The sequence below is a fragment of the Oenanthe melanoleuca genome, chromosome 20 (genome assembly GCF_029582105.1).
Source record: "Oenanthe melanoleuca isolate GR-GAL-2019-014 chromosome 20, OMel1.0, whole genome shotgun sequence".
Classification (NCBI taxonomy): domain Eukaryota; kingdom Metazoa; phylum Chordata; class Aves; order Passeriformes; family Muscicapidae; genus Oenanthe; species Oenanthe melanoleuca.
In genome coordinates, this window is record NC_079353.1 from 13,921,525 (window position 1) to 13,942,726 (window position 21,202).

A 21,202-nucleotide genomic window follows, 5' to 3' on the forward strand; every position below is an offset into this window, starting at 1 on the left:
TGTGTTTCTGTGACCCCTGTTATGCAGGAGGCTGCATTTCATAAAGCACCATGGTGTCCACATGCTGAGATTGATAAATGATGGTGGCAAAGGCTAGGAGCTGTGAGCAGGTTTGCCTGACTGTTCATTGTCCTTTGGTGAAGCTCTAGCACTTCTCAAGATGGCCACCAGAGCTGCGTTTCTGTGTCATAAATGCGCCGTGCTCTTTGTTTTGAAAGAAGCTGGTGGAATACCTCTGGGGTTTCTTCTGGCTGATGGTGTTTAATCATGTTTTGTTGTTTGCAGCTGTAATTACTTTGCACACATTCGTTATCATCTCACTGGGCAAAACTTCATTCCAGTTTTTGTTGGAAATACCTACCAAAGCATGATTTCGTGTATTTGAGCCAGTGTAGTGATGACCTGTTAAACAAAACCTTTTGGGTATAAAGTGCAAGGGTTTTTCCAACTCAGGTGGAATTTTCTTCTTTCAGGTGTCCTGAAAAATGGCTGATGATATTGATATTGAAGCAATGCTTGAAGCTCCTTACAAGAAGGTGAGAAAAAATATGCCAGTGAGGTCCTGTTTACCTTAATTTAGCATTATTCATGAAACTACTGCTGAACTGTAAACTAACATCCCTGGAGCCCTCATGATTTATCTTATTGGACATACATTACATGTAACTTTCAAGTTAATATATACTGTTAATGTAATTATATTGTGCAGTAGTTTCACTTCAGCGTGATGAATAAATGCCCATCTATCTCTCTTTGTAGACTTGCCTAACGATATCTCACCTCTACTCCCATGAATTCACCTTTGATTCCAGTGTGAACTGTCAATCATAAGGTAGTAATTGAGTGACGTATCGCTGTACCGTGGTCCCCTAGGTTAAAAAAAAAACCACCAAACACAATCAAAACAAGAAATCCACCCAAAAACCAACTAAACAAAAACAAAACAAAAAACAAAACAAACCCCAGAAACCAAAATCCTAAAACCTTTCCTCTAAAATTGTGAAGTCTAGTTTGGTATAGCAACAAGGTGAATGCAGTGGTTTGGGAAAACAGCAGGGTTCCAAGAATAACCTTTTCACTAGTCCCATGGCAAGTAAATATTTGAACTATCTCTTCAGTGCAAGAAGAGTGGGACTTGCTTTTAATGCAGAAGGCTGCTGGCGGTTAATCTTTCAACAGGGCAGATGAAAATCAATTGCTGAGTGAGCGAATTTCCAGAAATTCTTGGATCCCTGAATAGAATGTTCTTAGCAAGTAAAAGACAGTATCACAGTCTGCGGTGTCATTCTGAAATAAGCTCTTGTATTCTTCTGTCCTAGTTGTTTAATTAGGAAATGTCAATTTTTTTCTGTGAAATTTTTATCAATTAGTTTAGTGATGTCTTTCACTTAAACCAGCAGCAAATGAATACTGTCTTTTTTTGTTTTCCACCAGATGGTGGTGAAGTGTTAACAGTCTGCATGCTTTAGTACTGATTTTGAAAGAAATGTATATAAGTTTAAGTCGCCTAGGAATTGTACTTTTGATGTAACCAATGTGATTAAACTGTAAAGCCAGTATATAAGTTCTATAGCAGCAATTGTTAGTCTGTTCCAGAGTGTTTATTACAACCATGTCATGAATTTTGGATGAGCATTTGTAAGTTTTAAGTGGTATGTTTAGTTTATGTAATATCTAGCAGTTACATTTACATCTTGAAGAGAAATTTGTGAATTTGTTGTTTTAAAATTCTTGTGTCCTGGCTTAACATGGATATTTTCCATGTAAACAGGTATGGAAATAGGGAATGTTTAGGCTGGACTGGTGGATTATTGATGGCTTTCTTGGGAGTCGACGTTACTAAAGCAGTGTGAATCCCTGTTTGCTTCAGGGCGAGATGTGTGACAGAGGTGACATCAAGCTCTTACAACCCTTCAACGAAAATGAGTGAAGATCTCGGGAATGGCATCGGTCACAGGAAATCCATAGTGGCTGGCTGCTAGTGTAGCCATGGGGCTTAGGCAGAGATATAGCCTTGGTACTAATCAGAGGGGCTCGCAAACACCTCAGACTTCCTCTTTAATTTTATAGAAATAACATTTAGCCACTTGAGTGCTGAATTCTACAGGATAACTTGCTCTCTAAACCATGTAAGGAAGTATCTACAATTTAATACACACTTTAAAATGATGTAAGTCTTGTATTTTGTAATTGTATGACTTAAATTTAAGCAGCAAAGTGGTTAAACATGCCTACCTAAATTTTCTAAAGCTTTCCACATTAAACTATAAACAAGTAATTTAGTATTAAAATTTTTGTTTTTTATTTTCTTATTCCTATTCCCATTACCCTTTGACCACTTGAAATATTTCCACTTCGTCCTCACGATGTTCTTCTATCAACCCTGCTTAGGATGAGAACAAATTGAGCAGTGCCAATGGCCATGAAGAACGCAGCAAGAAGTAAGTGTTTTCTCATTTCTCTACATTTGGGTAGAGGCTGCTGACTTTCATGGACTTGTGAATCCATGTCAGTAGTATTTAAGGAAATAATTTGAAAAAGCTTGGTATTTGCAGTTGCAGCAGTTTGGAAATTTTCTTTTGTTTACAACTGTAGTTAATACCCTGCGCAACTGACGTAATCAAAATTGTGGAAACATTCACGTAGCATCAGATAAAAATACAGATTTGATATGTTCAGCGTAGTTAAATTTTTTGTTACTTTAACTGTGCAATGGATTTTGGATTTTAATTTTTTTTTTGTGTAGAATTGTGATTTGGAGCAGTTGAAAGCAGTTGAAGACACCAGTGCTTTCTTTAAAAGGTTTAGGATGTTGAATCATCTTGCTCTATTCTCTGCATCCCTGCCCTTTGAAAACTTTAAAATTTATAATACCAGTTTTTTAAAAAAACAAGAGTAGAGTACAAGCTCACCTTGTTCAGCAAGCATAATTCCGGGCTGTGAACAGCTGCTGATATGCAAAAGGTTTTTAAGTCTGTAAAATAAATTCCTTACCATACAAGCATAATTTGGTGAAGTGGTAGTTGATGTAAAAAAGAACAATTGTGAAGTTGATAGTTTGACTAAACAGTAACAAGTTAGTTGTGTATTACCTAAAAGCACTGTGTGCTGTTGTCACCTTCTGAAGTCATACAGATGACATGCTGAAGGACTCCAAAGGAAGCTTCTTTTCAGGTCTATAAATGTTTGGGAAATTATAAATCCCTTTCCAAGGTCAGACTTAGGTTGGACTCAAATTGTCTAAAATTGATTATACCTTTTGCTTGTGTTCTAAATCATAATTTTCATGCTAAATACTAGACTTTTAAAACCCCATCAAAAACAGCTGCTATCAATATTTTTAAGCCCTAGGAGTTCATTTTGATACAGTTCTTGTTCCCCGTAATCTTTAAAGAGCTATTTTGTTTGTGATGTGTGACAGTGTGCTCTGTTGCTGAAGACAAATGTGTATGTGGGGTTTGCAAGACTTCTTGCTTTGCTTTAAAACAATTGAATTGTGTTCAAATGGTATTTTTTGTCTACTTCAGATGGGCAAATATTGAAATAAGATTCAAACTGTCAGGAAAATCCACAGCAAACATCAGCAGTTTAAAAGAAAATAACAATGGGCAGCTTTCAGTAATTGTCAAATCATACTTAAATGTCTATTTTATTAATTGGAGAACTAAGGATCTGCATTTTTATAGATGTCTGTACTGTAGGTCCAGCTCAGTGGTGATTTGAAGGCAGAGCATGGGTCTGGACTGCTAGGAGTCCTTCCCTGCAAAGCAGGTTCCCTCTGTTGGATAGGGAATAGCTGCTGTCATTGGGGAAGAGTGGCTGCAGTTACTGGTACTGGCCAGTATAGTGAGCTCCAGGGAGTGTTTTTGAGAGCTATTTTAGTAGTGTGTTGTAGGGTTTTATCTTGGGGAAATGTTGGCAAATTGGATGCATCCTAGGGGAGAGGGACAATGTGCGCCTAACCATCACAAACTGGGTTACAGCAGGAAGTGTGGTTAAGTGATGCTGATGACACCACCCAGAAATAGAGAACTATCAGATATTGTGAAGCTTCTGAATATCAGGTTTTGATGCAGCAGCTTCTCTGTCCATACAAAAATATTAAAGAAACTTAATTAAAATTAATGGACTATGGCAGATAAGAAAAAAAAGAAATATTCTGCTGTTTAAAACGTAATTACAAGATGTTTTTCTTCAGAGATAAATACTAAGGTAGTTTGAATGGGCCTTCCTAGGTGGTTTGGAGAGCAAAAGCTATTAGTAATTAGGCTCAGATGTGGCAGGTGAGAGGTTTATTTTTTTACTTCAGAAATTGAAACGAACTAGAAGTCTTAGTTTATACATGGCCATAGAAACTACACTGGGATGAACTTTCTGTAATGCATGTGCCCTTTTAATTTAAGAGTATGAGTGACAAGGTTGAGCAGAGATGATATATGCAATCAGAAGGCCCAGAAGGAGGAAGAGGAAAAAAAATCAGTGACAAAGGATGTTTTGGTCTTCAGAAGTTTAGCAGCAAAGTTGATTATTTTTCTGTCTTAAGTAATGGCTTGAGCATCTGTTTAACATGTCTTATGTATACATGCAGATATATTTTAGAAGCTAGGAGACTGTAAGCTTTGGTGCTCCAAGGCTGGAATGGAAGAAGAAAGCTGTGAACAATCAAAATGAAATAATGAACAGTTGCTCACTATTTTTCAAATATGAGGTATAATTGACATGCAGGTTTTAGAAGATTCAATTTTCTTAGTAAATTGGTGAAGTTACAAAAACCTGCAGTTTGCCCCAAATGTTTAACAGCCATAGACTTTAAAAAGCAAGTGGCTTATGAGTAGGAGTAGCAAATAGGAAGCAAAACTCTTAAGCAGCATGGTGAAGACTATGTAAAGTATGCTTGAGTGCCACATGAAGTACTGCAACTGCTATGTAATAGGTCTAACACAGGAAATGGGTTTTTAGTCCTTTTACTCTTCTGAAAGCATTCTCTAGCAATTAAAAAAGTTTAAATAAATGTGTGCAGTTGCAGACTTCATGTGGCTCATGATAAATGATGGCTGACACGCTTAGCTCCCCATTTAACAAAAAAGGTGTAAATGCCAGCAGGTTGAAACTTCCTCTCAGTGTCTGTGACATCAGAGGAAATTGGAATGTGATGTAAATAACACTGAACCATGTGTGTAACTGAAGTTGTGCTTCTTTCTGTCAGGAGAAAAAAGAGCAAGAGCCGAAGTCGAAGCCGTGACAGAAAGAGGAGCAGAAGTAAGGAGCGCAAGCGGAGCCGGGATCGGGAACGGAAGAAGAGCAGGAGCCGGGAAAGGAAACGGAGCAGGAGCAAAGAGCGCAGGCGCAGCCGGTCCAGGAGCAGAGACCGCAGATTCAGAGGCCGCTATCGAAGTCCCTAGTAGGTTATTTGTTCAGAGTTGCATGTGTGCTGCTCCAGTGGTACAATGTGGAAGGTTAAATTTTCACTCTCTGCTTTCTAAATTGGTCAATAATTATCATAGAAAAGAAGGTAGCATTTTCATGGTGAAGGCCTACTATAGTTTCCAAGTCCTCTGAGGTGCAGTGGCATCCTGTGCAGCATCAGTCCTGTGTATGTGGGGATCATATTATATCAGCCCTGCTTTTCTTTTGTCTTGAGTATCAGAGCCTCTGTTCACTGCTTCTCTAGGCTTCAGTTGTAAAGACTTCAGCAGTGCAGAATTGTTTTCCTACAACTCTGTGGCACCTGTAAGATTACTGTAGCTAGTTGGGTTATGCTGCTACCACTGTTGTGGCTCAAGGTACAGAGGACCTCGATCAAAAACTTCAGCCTTCTGTATATGGAGCCTGCTGGTCTCCTTCCCTCCAGTGGAGTGTTATGTGGAGAGGATGTCCTTTGTCTCATCTTGTAGTTGGGAGTTGCTGCATTCTTACTGATGTATTGGAGGGTCTTACTCTTTTTCTTGTTGTCACTGGGCGAGAAGATTTTTCACCTGGAGAAATTTGGGAGTTCCAGTGTTCTGGTCTTTCAAAATAACTTCTGCAAGTAGAGATTGAAAGTATTGATAGTACTACAATAACCCACACCTATTCTACTGCACTATGTTATGTCAGAAAGGTAAGTAGTTGCAAGGGGTCTTTTTTGCTATCCTGACACTCTCCCATAGGTGTTTTGAGTGATTCCTCTGGAGTTGAGACACAGTGAACAGGAGGCAGGGATAATATAGTATGCTCTGAGGATACATAGTTGTGCTTATTCATTTCATAGTTTGTTTGCTGTTTCAGTTGCCAAATCGTTGCTTTCATTTAACCAAGTAGAATTGTAGCATGTTCAGATGGTTTTGTGGAAGACTCATATAGGGCAGGTGCGTGTGTCCCAGAAGCTGTGGTGTTGATTGTTGGCAGTCAGTAAGCTGTAGTTCAGTGTAGATGATGAATGGTCCTGTTAAAATGATAAACATGATAATGTGATTCCAAAATTCTAGTTTTGGCTCTAAATGTGTGAAAGAGTGGGACCTCAGAAGATGCGATTATGAAGAGTTCAAGCCTTAAAATGCAGAAACCCACATTTAAATCTGTACAACAGATGCTGAATTTCAGAGGGACAAAAACTTGGGAGATAAAGCCTCCTGCATCACCAGCCACCTTTGGATCTACCAATACTGAGCTTTCATCGGAAGAAATTGTCTCTGTATCAGTGCTGTAAGCTCAGTGTTTCAGAAGTGGCTGCCAGAGTACTCTTTCTGGCTGGAGAATTTATTTCTGGAATCTCTCCTTGTGGGGCTGTTCCAGTGGCTCTGCATTGGAGTTACTGACAGGTTGTAGCTGACTGCAGGATCCAGATCAGATTGTTTTATGGCTCCTATTTTATCTTTTTTTTAACTCTTCTTCCTCCTTGTGATCTTTCTCATGAGCTTTATAAAGGCTCATTTTCAAGCTGATATCTGTAAACCAAGATGGATTTGTTGCTGGGAGCAATTATGAGGCATCTCAGCAATATTGAGAAAAAAGTTTACTACCGGTAGTTCTGAAGGAGAAGGAGAAATGGATGTTACTGAGAGCCTGAAAACTTCAAGTTTCTCACTTTAGGCATGTAATTGTGGTTAAATGCTTACATTTTTTAAAACTAGGTTAAAATGAGGTGACTGGCTTGCATTGCTTAGCGTTCACAGGGATTTTTTTCTCATGTTATTTTCACATATGTTGTCCCTTAAGTGTTACATAGTGTATCATTAAGTCCCTTGGGAGAAAGAGCTTGACTGAGTAGTCTTTTTTAGACATGTATCAGGCAAATCCCAGCTGCTGCTAACACGCAGAAGTCACTTAGACCATCCTGTTTCTATTCTGAAACCAAGAATTTAGACAAAGCTGTTAGGAAAACATTGTTATTACAGTGACGGCTGAAAGTTCCTTGTGATGCTCCTGGACTTGGTGTCCTTGTCTGGCATTATTTTGTCAGTCTTGAGTATGAGTGAGCAGGTCAAAGCTGATAGTTTGCTGGCTGTCTTCTGGCCGGACCATTGTTGGGCCATGTGGCACCATGAGGGTTTTGTGGAAGTGTGTGATGTGGCTGCACACAGGATTTTGGCTGACAGAGGTGCCTCCCAGACATATAGATTAATGGCTTGTGACATGGTGCTTCCGTGCAGATTAGCAGGAACTGGGCAGCACTTGTAGAGACAGTAGAAGCAAAGAAGAAACTTCACTTGAGATCTACAGCTTTACCAGCAAATCTGCTCAGAAAAAAACACAGGGAGAATTATGTTGAAAAGAGATTTTGAGAAGGTAACTTGGGCTCTCACCTTGCCCTAAGTAGCTTTCTATTTGATCTATTCCAGTGGTCTGGGGTTTCTTAATGTTGCTCTCATGGAGTTCTGTAGTAGTAGATAGTACTAGTCAGGAGTGAAAGTGGAGATTTTTGGAGCTGTGGTGGGTTGTGGGTTTTCCTTGCCCTTTTTTCCTCTTATTTCCCCCCCCCCCCCCATTTGTGCATGTATTTGAAAACTATTACTTCTCAGTTGTGTTTGTGTTTTGGTTTTGTTATTCATTAGGTTTAGACAAATACTTAAAATATTTCTTTCACCATTTCTTTGAAAACTCATGGTTGTAATTATTATTGTTTAGTTGTTCTGCATGTTAGTATTCTGGAATCACTGTACTTGGTTTTTCTGGCTGCATTTGAATTGAAATGGAGAGCACCATGTTTCAGAGGTGAAAGGTGCAAGGTAATCCCATGTCTGATAAAAAGGTAGCCTCTGAAATTATTATCAGTATTTCCAGATGCAGATTTTGGCAGTTATCCCATAGATACTGAAGACGGTGAATGGCCACTCCCAGCAATAATTTGTCTGGACTTGAGCAGGAAATGGAGTAATTTGTCCTAGGCAAAAAAAATCTGGTTTTGATCAATACTGATCTCATCTTGACATGTACCTGTGTTCTATGTCTTATTTTCTCTTAATAAGTAGTTACCTTCTATTAATAAGTAGTTTCTAAATGGTCTTTTTTCTTTATTTTTTTTTCCAGTGTTGTACAGGGCCATATTTTCCTTGCTTTAACCTGGCCAGCATGGTTTTGGATCTTGGCCCACTACTTCCACCTGTCATGACATGTTTACAAAATGGGCATCCTCCTTGTGGTGGATGCTGAGTTTAACTATAAGCATTACTGCTCCACTGAGGAGTGAGAAGACGTTTTTCAGACAAATTGCGTGGCCAGATGGATTTAGTGAAAGACTACTTAATGTCTTCAGCTCGCCGTGTCTTTCAGGGTGTTTCACATCAATTTGTAGCCACAGCAGAAAGAATCAATTGTGTACAGATGGAAAGCCAAAGCCCAGTGCACAGCATTCAGTTTGTACAGCAGTGCCTCTGCGCTTGGTGGAGATACAGGAAGAATGTTAACAGGTGTTGTTCTTTGCCTTTTGAACAACTCTCTACCAGGACATCAAAGTCAGGGAGAGCACATAGGATGAATCTTACTGCTCATGTTAGAGTCTGTTCCTGGGTGCCCCTTTAACTAGCAAGAGGACTGTCCTTAACTTGGAAACAAAGGGCAGATTAGTTTGTTTGAACAGACTCTGTAATGCCTGGAAAATTAAATTAGATTCAGTCAAGAGATTGGATTCCTTTTGTTGTTACGTCTGTATACAGCTGACAGCTGGGTTCACTGCTTCTGTGGATTGATGGCCATTAGGAATTTTAAGGAAGCTTTATTTACATATTTGCAGCACTTTGGTGGTGAGAGCTGAAACAACATTAGTGAATGTGTCCCTTGCAGGTGTCTGCATGGAGCTACTTTGGTTTGCTCTTGCACCTTGAGTTTCATGGAACTTTGGATTTTAAAATGTTACACTCAAGCAAGTAATCCTGCCAGTGCCACTTGGCATACAGCTCTGAGGCTGAGTTCCAGGCCATGAATGTTATGCTTTGCAGTCATCAGTATGTAGAACTTGCATGTGGACAAAAAAAACAGGTGAAAATCACTATAATAGCTGTAGCTCAGAGTAGTTTGCACATACAAATGTGCCATGGCTGAGTGGCTCATGAAAGATCCTGGATATTCTGGGCTTTTGTGATGTAGGTGAAAGTGAGAGGGGATCATATTCTTTGCCTTATGGTCTGAAGTGCTGCATGTATTGATAACCAATTGATAATCTTGTGCATGCTGTGGGTGCTGCTAATGGAAGTGCTGACAAGTTCAGAGGCAAGGGTGGGTGAGCACTTGCAGTGTAATGTGAGTACAGACAGGATATCTTGAATCCAAGTACTCAGGTGTCTTGTCTTTTCTTCTGCCGTAGTTCTGGTCCAAAATTCAACATTGCCATCAGAGGGAAGATTGGTCTGCCTCACAGCATCAAATTAAGGTTTTTGACTTTTTTCTCTTTTTCATTGCATCATTAATAGATTTTTGTTTAGAACCAGGAGTAGTATATTGAAAGGTTTTCTTGTAATCTTGTTGTCTTTCTTTTTCGCAGACGTCGCTCCAGAAGCAAAAGTCCTTTCAGAAAAGACAAAAGCCCTGTTAGGTATGTCTCTTTATGTGTGTTTGAGTTTGTTTGGTTTTGTTCAGTTGGAGTTGGAAAAGCTCTCCAGCTTATAAGAGATGCTGGAATTCATTCAGAAAGCCAGGGAGAGAAAAGCATTGATAATACATTGCTTTCTCCCCATGTCAGTTTGCAAAATAAGTCTTGATTTGTTTGGGTTTTGTGTTTCTGTATTCTCAATCTTTTCCCCATTGATTGTGATTTAAATTGGCTTTTCTGCTAAATTGTGCTTAATAATATAGAGTATGGAATGGGAAAATATGAATGCTTCTTTCTTCTGTCCAGTATTAATTTGTTTTTTTTGTTGAGAGGCTATAGGCCTCTGTAATCTAGAAGCTGCTTATCCATTCTTAGACTTTTCATTTAAGGGAATAGGATTTAGATACCTGCTGATGAGATTATTCTCTTATATTAATGCAGTTAAGTTTAACTAATCTCTTTTTGTTTTTCAATGACTGGCAAACTCTTACTGCGATAATTCAATTTAAATTTTTAATGGGTTTTCTCAGTGATTAATATCTATGAGATTATTTTAATAAAAATACATCGTACATGGCTGGAAACTCAGTCCATCCTCCATGCTAGTTCTTGTTTCACTAGTAATTGAGTATGAGTCAGATCTGTTTAGATTTGAAGCTTTAATACATTAAAAGTGGTTCATCTAATTTCAGCTAATAGTTCAGTATTGAAATAGAATTATTCTAGTTCTTAATGTGTGAAGGATCAAAGTAATTTACTTCTCATACTTCTTTATGGGTTGACAAGCTGAAACTATGAAATGAGGACTGGGAGTTCTATTTACGTGGGTGTTGGTCATGTTTTATCTGGTGGCTGTAGTGACTCCAGAGTGACTGGGTAAATGCAAGATGTGAGCTGGCAAAGCCTAGCTCACACTACTTGTCTGAGAACTTGGACACCAGTCTGTGCTAGTTCACCCTGTTTGCCTTTGTGTTCTTGTCCTTCCATCCTTTTGATGAAAAGGACATGCAAGCTTCATAGTGGTACCTGATACCAGTTCTGGACAGTAGCAAAGTGGTACCTCTGTTTAGTTTATGCTTCTTCACATAAAATAGAATTTTCCAGTAATGTTCAATGCTCACAGTTGAAATAGGATACTCAGTCATGTTATAACTTACCATGTTAATATTTGGTACTCCCTACAGTTCTTAACTCTGCCTTTTTTATTACACCAGGCATGTTTTTTCCCCTTAGACTGTGAAGTACTGATTATTTAGTGTTTCATGTGTGGTCCAGAGATGAGTTATCTTAATTCAGTTGATTTTTTCTTTTTTTGACTGAGCTTTATTCTTTCCAGAGAACCTATTGATAATCTTACCCCTGAGGAGAGGGATGCTCGAACAGTGTTCTGCATGCAGTTAGCTGCAAGAATTCGACCAAGAGACCTTGAAGAATTTTTCTCTACAGTAGGGAAGGTAATTGATAGGGAAATTAAAATCATTCTGAATTCTGCCTCAAGCTGTCCTAGTACAGCTTAAGTACAGGTTTGATAATTTTTCAGAATTGCAAGCATGTGGCTTTCTGGAGCTTCCTATACCTGTGCAAAGGGGGATTAGCAATGAACTAATTACTAAAAGCTTTGAACACGAAAATGTAGTTTCTCATTGTTAATGTGATGTGAGGCAAAACATCTTGATGGAATTTTGACTCAATCAACTTCATTTTTCATATTTTTTTCAGCTAGGTCTGTCAGTTATAGTGTAATCTGAAAATTCATGTAACTTTTAAGTTGGAAAAACTTCACTTGTTCTATCAGCTGTAAGTTTTTGGTATAAGGCATTAGAGTGCTGCAAGTTCTATCACATACAAAAGCAAAACAGCACTTCTAGTGCTAGCTTGCCTCTGGGATGTGTTTGTTAAAAAGGGGCGTATGCTGCTGTAGAATTAAAGCTGTTGGCTTGACAAATAATTCCCCATATTAATACATGTCTGAAAAATAAGGTGCATTAGGTTTTTTCCTTTTTCTTTAAAAGTGTTTCTATCTGTTCTTGCCTTTCAGGTTCGTGATGTGCGAATGATTTCAGATAGAAATTCCAGACGTTCCAAGGGAATTGCTTATGTTGAATTTGTTGATGTTAGTTCAGTGCCCTTGGCAATAGGACTGACTGGACAGAGAGTCCTGGGTGTACCTATTATAGTACAGGCATCACAGGTAAGGAATTGTAAACCATGTTTTTGTTCATGCAGAGTTATGCCTCTTGTATCTTGATGAGAAACGTAATGTTTGAAAATTTGGTTACAACTGAATGTTTGAAAAACCTTAACAAGGATGATTATTTAAGCTAGTGATAATGGACTTTTGTTTCCCCTAGATAAGAGGCAAATTAAAGTGATTCAAAGCAACAGTGTTGCAAAAGTAAAGGCCATATTGTGTATGCTTTCCAAATAATTTACTAGGTAGAAGCCAGAATTCTGCATGAAGTTGTTCAATTGGAAGGCTTTTGGATTCTGTCCCTCTACTTCCTCATAGTCTTGACTTTTGTAGCTCTTCAGTTCAAGTCTGATGAATAGATTGCAGATCCTGCAACAGCTTCTGTATGTTTGCTGAATCTTCTAGTTTAGGTCTGATAGATATTTACTTCTTATGTTAGAGTTTTTTTAATAATTTCTTATCAAAGGTGAATTCTTGTTTTCTCTTCAGGCAGAGAAAAACAGAGCAGCAGCAATGGCAAATAATCTGCAGAAGGGCAGTGCTGGTCCTATGAGGCTCTATGTGGGATCATTGCACTTCAACATAACTGAAGATATGCTTCGAGGAATTTTCGAGCCATTTGGCAGGGTAAACTTTATTTTGGCATGTTGTATTAGTTTATTTGAAAAATCTAGCTTAGTTGTAGAGCACTATCAGGTTCTGGAAATAATTCAGCTTCATACTCACAAAACACTTGTGTCTTCCTTGCACTGCTGTCCCCATGCATCCACAGGCCTTGGGTATGTGGATAGTGTTGGAGAGCAGATGAGAACTTGGATTTGTGATGGTGTCCAGTGAATTTGAATGGCAGGTCTTGGAAAGTTCAGAATTCAATGAATACCTGAAATTAGGGAGCAGGGGAAAAATACTCCAAAAGCAGACAAATTATCTTTGTGTTGTATCCTGCTCTGGCAACTTGGATATCTTTCCTTTCAGAATTGTGAATGGGAGCCCCATTTCACGAGTTAAAGCACAAAACACAGAACTGGGGCTGAGGTCTCTGAGAATAGTAGTGTCTGTCATCTGTTTCTGATGACTTTTTGCTGCAGCTTTAGCTGATGTTAAGACCATGAATTTGCAGTACATGTATACATCTCTCTCTGACTTGGGCCCATTCTCACTCCTGGGCATTGGGCAGCAGGATGCAGCACGGTAATAAGTTCATGTAGGGAGAATGATGGAAGTGAGCAGATAAAACCTCAAGTTTCCTGTGGAGTTAAAATATGTTAGCCCTACTGTTCTACAGTACTGGGCTATATATCATTTAGGTAGGAGAAAAGTTAGATATTCAACATGCTTGAGGTTTTTGCTGCTGTCTTTGGCTATGAACTCTCAGATGCATAGAGTATATGCTTTTCACATGCTTTATTCAGACTCTGTATGCATGTCCCTTTAAATCTCTTGTGCAAGACCCTGGAAAATTGCTACAATTGATTAAATTTTAATCCACATGGCTGCTCTTCTGGTGATTTGGGGTTGTTTTTTTCCATCAAGGTCTGGCACTAGGATTAAGGTAGTTTAGGAGGCTTATATACAGACTTGTGAAGATCTTTCCTTCTTATTCACTATACTCCAGTCCTTCCCAGTGCTACTTTATGGCTAATGGATAACACAGTGATGTGTTTTAAATTCAGCAACTGTAAACTTCTAGGAGTTCTTGTGTACCATTAGGTATTAAAATATACAGCTTTTTCTTCAAGACCCTCCTCATCAGTCATGCATACTGCATTTCTTAGCTTGTAAGATGGAGTTTCTCAGCGTATGAGGTGCCATGGTCATCAGTGTGTTTCAGTTACAATCTGATCATATCTGCGTGCTCACTCTGCTAGAATTCTGCATCAGGACCGAGCCTCTACCTGTAGATGAGCTCAAAACCCTTACATGTACTGCTTCTGTCTTATTATCCAAGTACCTGTGTAGCTCTCTGTATACTAATTTTGAAATGAGGAAGGAACGAGAAGCTAATTTAAAAAATAAAAGTAATAGTTTCACATTCATGTGTGTATATTTGACATGGCTGTTCTCATGTTGTCTTGTGGTATGTTGGGGTTTGTTCTAAAATGTCTGAAAATAAGTAGCTTTATTCTTATCTTTAGATTGAAAGTATTCAGCTCATGATGGACAGTGAAACTGGACGCTCAAAAGGATATGGATTCATTACGGTATGACTGGAATTGTCAGGTTACTTAGACAATTTCTGAGTGTAACCTTCCCATGTTGGAGAATAGCTCTATATGGGAACCTTCCTGTGTATATCTCTGTGGTTATATAGTGGCAATTTAAACATAATGAACTGTTCATCATCTAAATTTGTTACATATGCATAGGAGCTACTGAATTGCTACTTGTTAACTATATATCTTATTTTAGAAGTATTGTGTGGCAGGATGTAGCACTGGTGTTTTTCTTTGTTTCTGACAGTTGTCTGGGCATGAGCAATAAATGTGTTTAGATGGAAATAGTTTCCTTTGTAGTCAGTGCCTGCAAAGGCAAATGCTGTCTTCTGCAGGCAAAGACACTAGTAAAGACTGGTGTTTTTCTATAGCTGAAAATAATTGAATTTGAGCTTTTTAGGGGAAATAAAATTTTGGAGGCTGAAACTTTCAGTTGAAAACATCTTTCCTCTTTACCCTCAGGTACACAATTTTGTGAACTTGAGTTTCTTGGCTGACCTGGCATTTTGTCATGGGGAAAAAAGTCTCGGCTGGGACCTCTGGCACGTGGACACAAATGAAACCAAACTTACTATATAGTTCATACTTGATGGTTTTAACACTGATAAAATGCTTGTATGTTTATTTTGATGTTTCGCAGCATAAAGCAGAGCATCTGTTATGAATAACCAGTAAATACCATGGCAGTTGTAAGGTTGCAAAGGAATTGAGTGTCTCTCTTGAAGGAGAACCACAGCCATGACTTCTGTTGATTGGAGTATCTAGATGCTAAACTTCAACGATATATTTAAATATATAGTACCTAACTATGAGAAAGTAAATACCAAAATATGTGTGTGTTTGGTTTACATGAAAAATAGTGAGCACATTTACAGCTTGCTGCTGTTATCTTACAGGGTTTCTTCTATTTCTGTAATTGTGGATAGTATATACAGTAGAAGTATTGCTGAGTCCTGTAGGCAAGTATTACTGAATTTGTATTTTTCCAATCTACAGTTCTCAGACTCTGAGTGTGCCAAAAAGGCCCTGGAACAACTCAATGGATTTGAGCTGGCTGGGAGGCCAATGAAAGTCGGACACGTAACTGAGCGTACTGATGCTTCCAGTGCTAGCTCATTTTTGGACAGTGATGAGTTGGAACGGACTGGAATTGACTTGGGAACAACTGGTCGCCTTCAGCTGATGGCAAGACTTGCAGAAGGTACACTGCTGGATAATAAATGTGTGAAGAAGTTTGCAGAATTTTAATGAAAACACTCTGCAGAATGTTAGGATCGATGTATGAAACTTAAAAATGCGTGGTATTTTTTATCTTCTGACAACAGGAAGATTTCTGATACTTCTGTTACTGCATCCCTAACTGAGTGAAAGGGCTTGCTCCAAGGTCTCTCTGTGTTCTGTTGTAGGTACTGGTTTGCAGATTCCTCCAGCTGCACAGCAGGCTCTGCAGATGAGTGGGTCTTTGGCCTTTGGAGCTGTGACAGGTAAGAAATTACAGCCTGTATGTATTTTTTTAATTTGAGACAGGAGGTACTTAACTATGTTTTTTTGGTCTTTTAAAATGAGAACACAGGTATTGCAGCATGTTTTACAAATGGTAAAACACTGCAAGTCCATAAGCAAATAACTAGTGGCAGTATATCATAATTTGGATGGGTGTGATTCACTTGGCAAATTTTTCCAAATCTGCTGGTTTTCATCCCAAACCTTTATCTCTTCACTATTCTCTGTGCTAGCGGGGATTTGTTTGTTTTACTGCAGTATAAGTGTTGACTGTTAAAAATGGCAGGCTCAGAATTGGAAGGGGATTGACATCTTCAAAAGAAAGAGAGCTGTAAGAGGGGCAGGAGGTTTATTAGGACTTTATGGGGGACACATCACAAAGATGGCATCAATGTTTTTACAGCATATGTCCTTGTGAGGAAAGGCATTTTATTTCAGGGAACATGTGTGTTGCTTGGATTTGGCTATAGTTGTATGTGTATTCTACAGGTGGGTATGCTGGAATGAGGCTGAGGGATGTGATTGCTGCTGCTTAGTTCACAGCTGGCCTGAAAAACAAACTCTTCATGGGGTCTTCAGAACTAAAGCAGGGAGTAACCTCCCTGAAGGTTACTTTTTTTTTTGCTACTTTTGATTTATACTATGAATAAAGGATGTGAAACTGTCATAACAGTTGAAAAGACCTGAATGTCACAAATGACCAGATGCCAGTATGTGTGGGCAGTGTCAGTAAAGTAGCAAAGAAAAGGTGGCATTGTTGTTTGCCTTCCAGCAGAGCTTATGATAGAAGTGATTCAGACTTAATAAGATAGGCCTGAGTCATGTTACTGAAGGTCAGGTGCCATCTTAAGAAGAGCATACATATGAAGCTGTAGACAGTTGCTTAAAGAATATAATAAGAGTTGTTCTAGAGATGTCCCCTTGGAAGGACAAGGAACTGGCCAGTGACAGAAAAATGTTGCTTGTCTGAGAAGGATGAAAAATGTACAGTAGTGAGCAAAAAGTGTACCTAGTCCAGAAAGAGACAGAAAGGTAACCACTGCTGAAGTTAGATCAGTGGTCATGAAGTGGTGTGGTAGTCTTATGCAGAAATACATCTTGGCAATTAGAAATGGGAATTGTTTAAAAAAGTACCATTCCTTTTCCTCCCCTGCATTTGAAACAAACAAGGACAATAAATCAAGAACATGGCCAGAAACCTGTGACACTGCTGAACGGTTCAGGTAGGATGAAATCAGCATGAGAAAACATGGCTGCAGAGAAATAAATGATGAACCTGAATACAGGTGTTAGAAGAAATATGCATGTTTAGCAACTGTGGAAACAAAGGTCATAGGGGTAGTATTGTTCATTCCACTTGCATTGTACAAAAGGAATAATGGAGACTTGCACAACTTAAGTAACTTTGGAAAAAGATAAAGCTTTTTGCTGCCGTAGAGTCATGAGCTGTCCCCAAAGTGAGATTTGGTTATGGATTAAAGATCTCTTTACTCTTGTTAGAGAAAATTACTACCAGGAATTATGTCATTGTGGGAGACTTTAACTTCCCCGATACAGATTGGAGAAGAATTGCTAGTAATAATGGTGGGGCCCAGATATTCCTGGATGTGATATCCGACACATTTCTTCATCAAACACTCACTGACTCATGAAGAGGGGATGCTATTTTAAGCTCAATTTGGTAAGTAATGAAGATATTATGGATGAGAATAGAAATGACCATTAACTTGAGGGATCATGAGTTGCTCACATTTAAATAGAAGGATACACAAACAGGTCTAACTGATGGTTGAAGAAACAAGGCAAATCATCTGGTCTGAGCAATTTATGTGTTTGAACAGGCAGGATGTGAGAAGTTTCTTCTGTTTCACGTTGTTAATCCTGTGTTGGATCTGTATTCTACAGACAGAAAAAGTCCTGTCCCCTTTAGTGTGGGCTTCACACTAAACCTGGGTGATCAGCTACCTCAAAAGAAATAAGGATTAACCACACAGCCTGTGAAGAACAGGAAAAAGAACTGATAATAAAACTACTTTTAGTTTTGGGAAACAGAAAAAAAAGATAATTGATAATTGTCTGTCAAACAGATATAGTTAGGTCTTCTAAAAGTCATGAAAGCAATAGATGAAGGTTTATCAGCTCTTGAAGGAAAAAAAAAAAAAAGGAAGTGGGACATAGGTGAATGAAAAACTACTCCCAAGATGTTTCTGTGTATTTTGTAGCCTCAATTTGTAGTGGGGGATGCTGGTCATAAAGTTTGGAATTTGAGGAAGGTAAGCTAGGAATATATGGTTCAGAAACAAAGAAAACTACTCCCAAGGTAGAAACAAATGTAAAAGTAAGAGGCTTATGTAAACAGTTCAGTGGAGTAAAACTCCCATGGAATGAATGATGTCTGAAACAGGAAGTCTCATCTCTGGTATTGTCAATAAACATTTTAAGTCCATGATATGGTATATAGCTGAAACATGTGACTCTAAATTATGTACACTTGAAGAAGAATGTGGTCTGGCCAGATTCTATCCTGTTACTGACTAGACTTTGCTCCTTCAGAAATCACACTGAAGAAGGGTAAACTGGAGAACGTTATGAAAGTATAGCATACCACAGTCTGATAAAACTGTCTTTGGTCGGCAGAGGGGGAGCAGCTTCTTGCTGATCTTTATACTCCTGTCATTTGGTAGTTATTAAACTGGAGAAGTGTGTAATGTAAGAAGTACAAGGTGTGTCAAGAAGCTGGCTCAGAGAAAGAAGGATTTTTTTATAGGTGAAAACTGGGAAAGTTGGAGGCTGCTGTTAAAGCTGAAGTTCAGATGTTGGGCTGGTATTCTGTAATATTTACATGAATGAAGATGGTTAGCAGTAGGAATAAGGTGAATAAGTGCCTAGATGCTATTGACAAGAAATTCTTGGGGTGTTGTTTATTGTTCACCTCTTCAGTGTGAAATCAAATTCCAGTCACAAAGTCTGGGAGTTTAGCAGTGAAAGATTGGCCAAGGAGGAGAAAAATATCTGAATACTTAGTTTATCAGTGCCAGAATACGACCTGGGAGCATGATGCCTTGTTAAAATATCACCTGTGTTCCTAGAGGCAAGTACACCTGAGCATTTGAGGTGTGATGTATACATCCACAAACACCTCTCATAATCTATCTTCGAGAGGGAGTCAATCAAACTAAAGCAGGGAAGGTCAGGAATTAGTTTTAGGGGACACCTGAGGATTTGGCCATTTTTTCTATGGAGAAAATTCCAGCAGGAAAAAGAATTTGGAGCTGAACAGATATAGCTGTGTACTTTCTGTTCTCTTTCTGAACATAGGAAATTTAAAATAATCAGCCTATAGAACATTCTTCTAATGCTTTGTGGGACAAAGCATTCCGTACTTGTGGAAAGAGCTATCTGTTCATGGAAAAGATTGAGATGGTGTGCTGCAAGAGGGATAGGTAATTATCATCCTGGAGCTCCATTTGGCCTCTGTTCAAAGTAAATGATTCAGTACACTGGACAATATTTGGCAGGCTTTGGCCTATTTAAAGCCATCTGGATTTCAAAATAAATTTTTTATTTTAAGACACAAAGTGCTTTGATATATATGTCTGTATTTCTGCTTTCTCTGTGCACTAAGCATGTATTCCCATCATGCTAAACTTGCTCTTACAGCTGATACACAAGAACATGTAACTGAAAAAGTTACTTGGATCTGAATTTGGTAGATGTATTAATTTTAGTTTTCACATACTATTTAAAACTCTCTGTAGGGAAACATGAATTGTCGATGAAGAGAGACACTGAATTTCTTAATTCTGGATGATTTTAGGAGTGACAGGAAAGAACCATTTTTTAGTCATGAGCAACAAAAGAATCTGGTTAGTTGATAAAAGATATGGTGAGCAGCAGGTTATGTTTCAAAGGTGGTAGATAATTAACCTATGAAACTGTTGCACAAGGTAGTGATAGCTGACTTTGCTGTGTTTGGAGCAGATCTTCCTTGGCCCTGAACAGAATTTTCATGGATGGTATGTGCAGGTTTAGCATGTTAGGTGCAGGAGTTCAGGAGCATTTTGCTGTAGGGCCCCAGGCTGACCCACATAGACAAGTTCAGCTGGACATGATGGATTAGAATTGCAGCAGAAAAAGTGTCTGTCCTCATCTAAAGTGAGAGAGTTTGGATATTTGGAAATTTCTTTGAAATGCCTTTGTTTTCCAAAGAGTCCGAGTATTGATTAACTAGGTAATTAGTTACAGATTTGGCCAACACCATGCAGTTTCTGCAGAGAATACAGGCCAAGGCAGCCTTTGCTGTTGTGATATTTCTCATTCTCTGGAGGTTAGGACTTGCTGTGTCCAGATCTGGATGGAAAATGTGCCAAACATAGCCAGCTCTTTTTACAGCTCAGCCTTCAGAGCTTGCTCCTCCCAGCTCTTGCTTTGCAATATGGTTCCCAGTATATGTTCTTTGCAAGGCAGTTGGAAAGGCACAGGAGGAAAATCTAGAGTAACAGCATTTATTCCTATTGGTTCTTCAGTGTTGTGGGGGAGGTTTTACTAGAAAGGAAGAAGTATGTTGATACTTGGGGTCTTCAGGTGTTTCCAGGTAAGCTTGGAAGCTTACTTGGTGCTCATCACTGTGCTACTCTGTAAATAAACAAATTAACATCATGTTTGCTTCAGTCTTTTCACACTTAGTGTCTGATAAATGGAACCGTGATTGAAGGTTACAGTTGATTGATGCTTACAGTTCTTGAATTCTGATGTTTTCTCTTAGTTCAAAGATGTCAAGTATTAAAGTAATATACTTGGAATTTACTAGAAAGTCTGCATTTGTTTGCTCTTTTCACTTTGAATTGGGACAAGTGTATGTTGTTAAACAAGTAAATAATGTTTTCTAGGCAAATTACATGTTCTGAGCATTTGAAAACGTTTTGAATTTGAAAAATACTGAAGTTACTTGTACCATTATGCCATTTATATGAAAGGATAGCAGATGAAGTATTGCCTTATTCTACTTGAAATTAAATTGCTAACTGCTTTAAGAATGTCAGGTTTGGATAGCTGTGTGCTTAACTGGTTTCTGATAGTAAAGATGTCCCACCTCTAATGTGTGTCAGAATTGCTGCAATTAATTTGTCATGGAGTAAAACACGTCATGTAAAGAGCTCAAAGTCACAGCAAAAGCAAGTTGGGAGTGATACATGAGTGATCAGCTGAATTAAAGGACATGGTCTTGTCTGCCTTTTTAAGGTATTGTTTCTCTTTAAAGTGCTTTGTGGTCATGGAATCTGTCAAGTA

The 21,202-nt window shown here is 38.6% G+C and overlaps 1 protein-coding gene across 12 annotated transcripts in view; it reads left to right on the forward strand.

The window, feature by feature from the left end:
- Nucleotides 1-21,202, forward strand: part of RBM39 (RNA binding motif protein 39) — a 29,376-nt gene that overhangs the window by 2,930 nt on the left and 5,244 nt on the right. Inside the window, exons 2-13 of one of the 12 annotated variants that reach the window (XR_008841984.1) lie at nt 474-536; nt 2,392-2,441; nt 5,207-5,401; nt 9,782-9,847; nt 9,959-10,009; nt 11,343-11,460; nt 12,045-12,197; nt 12,687-12,824; nt 14,333-14,398; nt 15,407-15,611; nt 15,817-15,894; nt 17,471-17,594. Coding sequence is in view for 9 of the 12 variants with exons in the window: in XM_056507677.1 (XP_056363652.1) it covers nt 486-536; nt 2,392-2,441; nt 5,207-5,401; nt 9,782-9,846; nt 9,955-10,009; nt 11,343-11,460; nt 12,045-12,197; nt 12,687-12,824; nt 14,333-14,398; nt 15,407-15,611; nt 15,817-15,894 (1,174 nt within the window). In the remaining 3 variants the exon portion in view is untranslated. Of the gene's footprint in view, nt 1-468; nt 537-759; nt 2,446-5,206; nt 5,402-8,586; nt 8,889-9,781; nt 9,848-9,954; nt 10,010-11,342; nt 11,461-12,044; nt 12,198-12,686; nt 12,825-14,332; nt 14,399-15,406; nt 15,612-15,816; nt 15,895-17,413; nt 17,595-21,202 lie in introns of those variants that run through there. The other 11 variants (XR_008841982.1, XR_008841983.1, XM_056507680.1 and 8 more) reach the window with 11 other exon arrangements.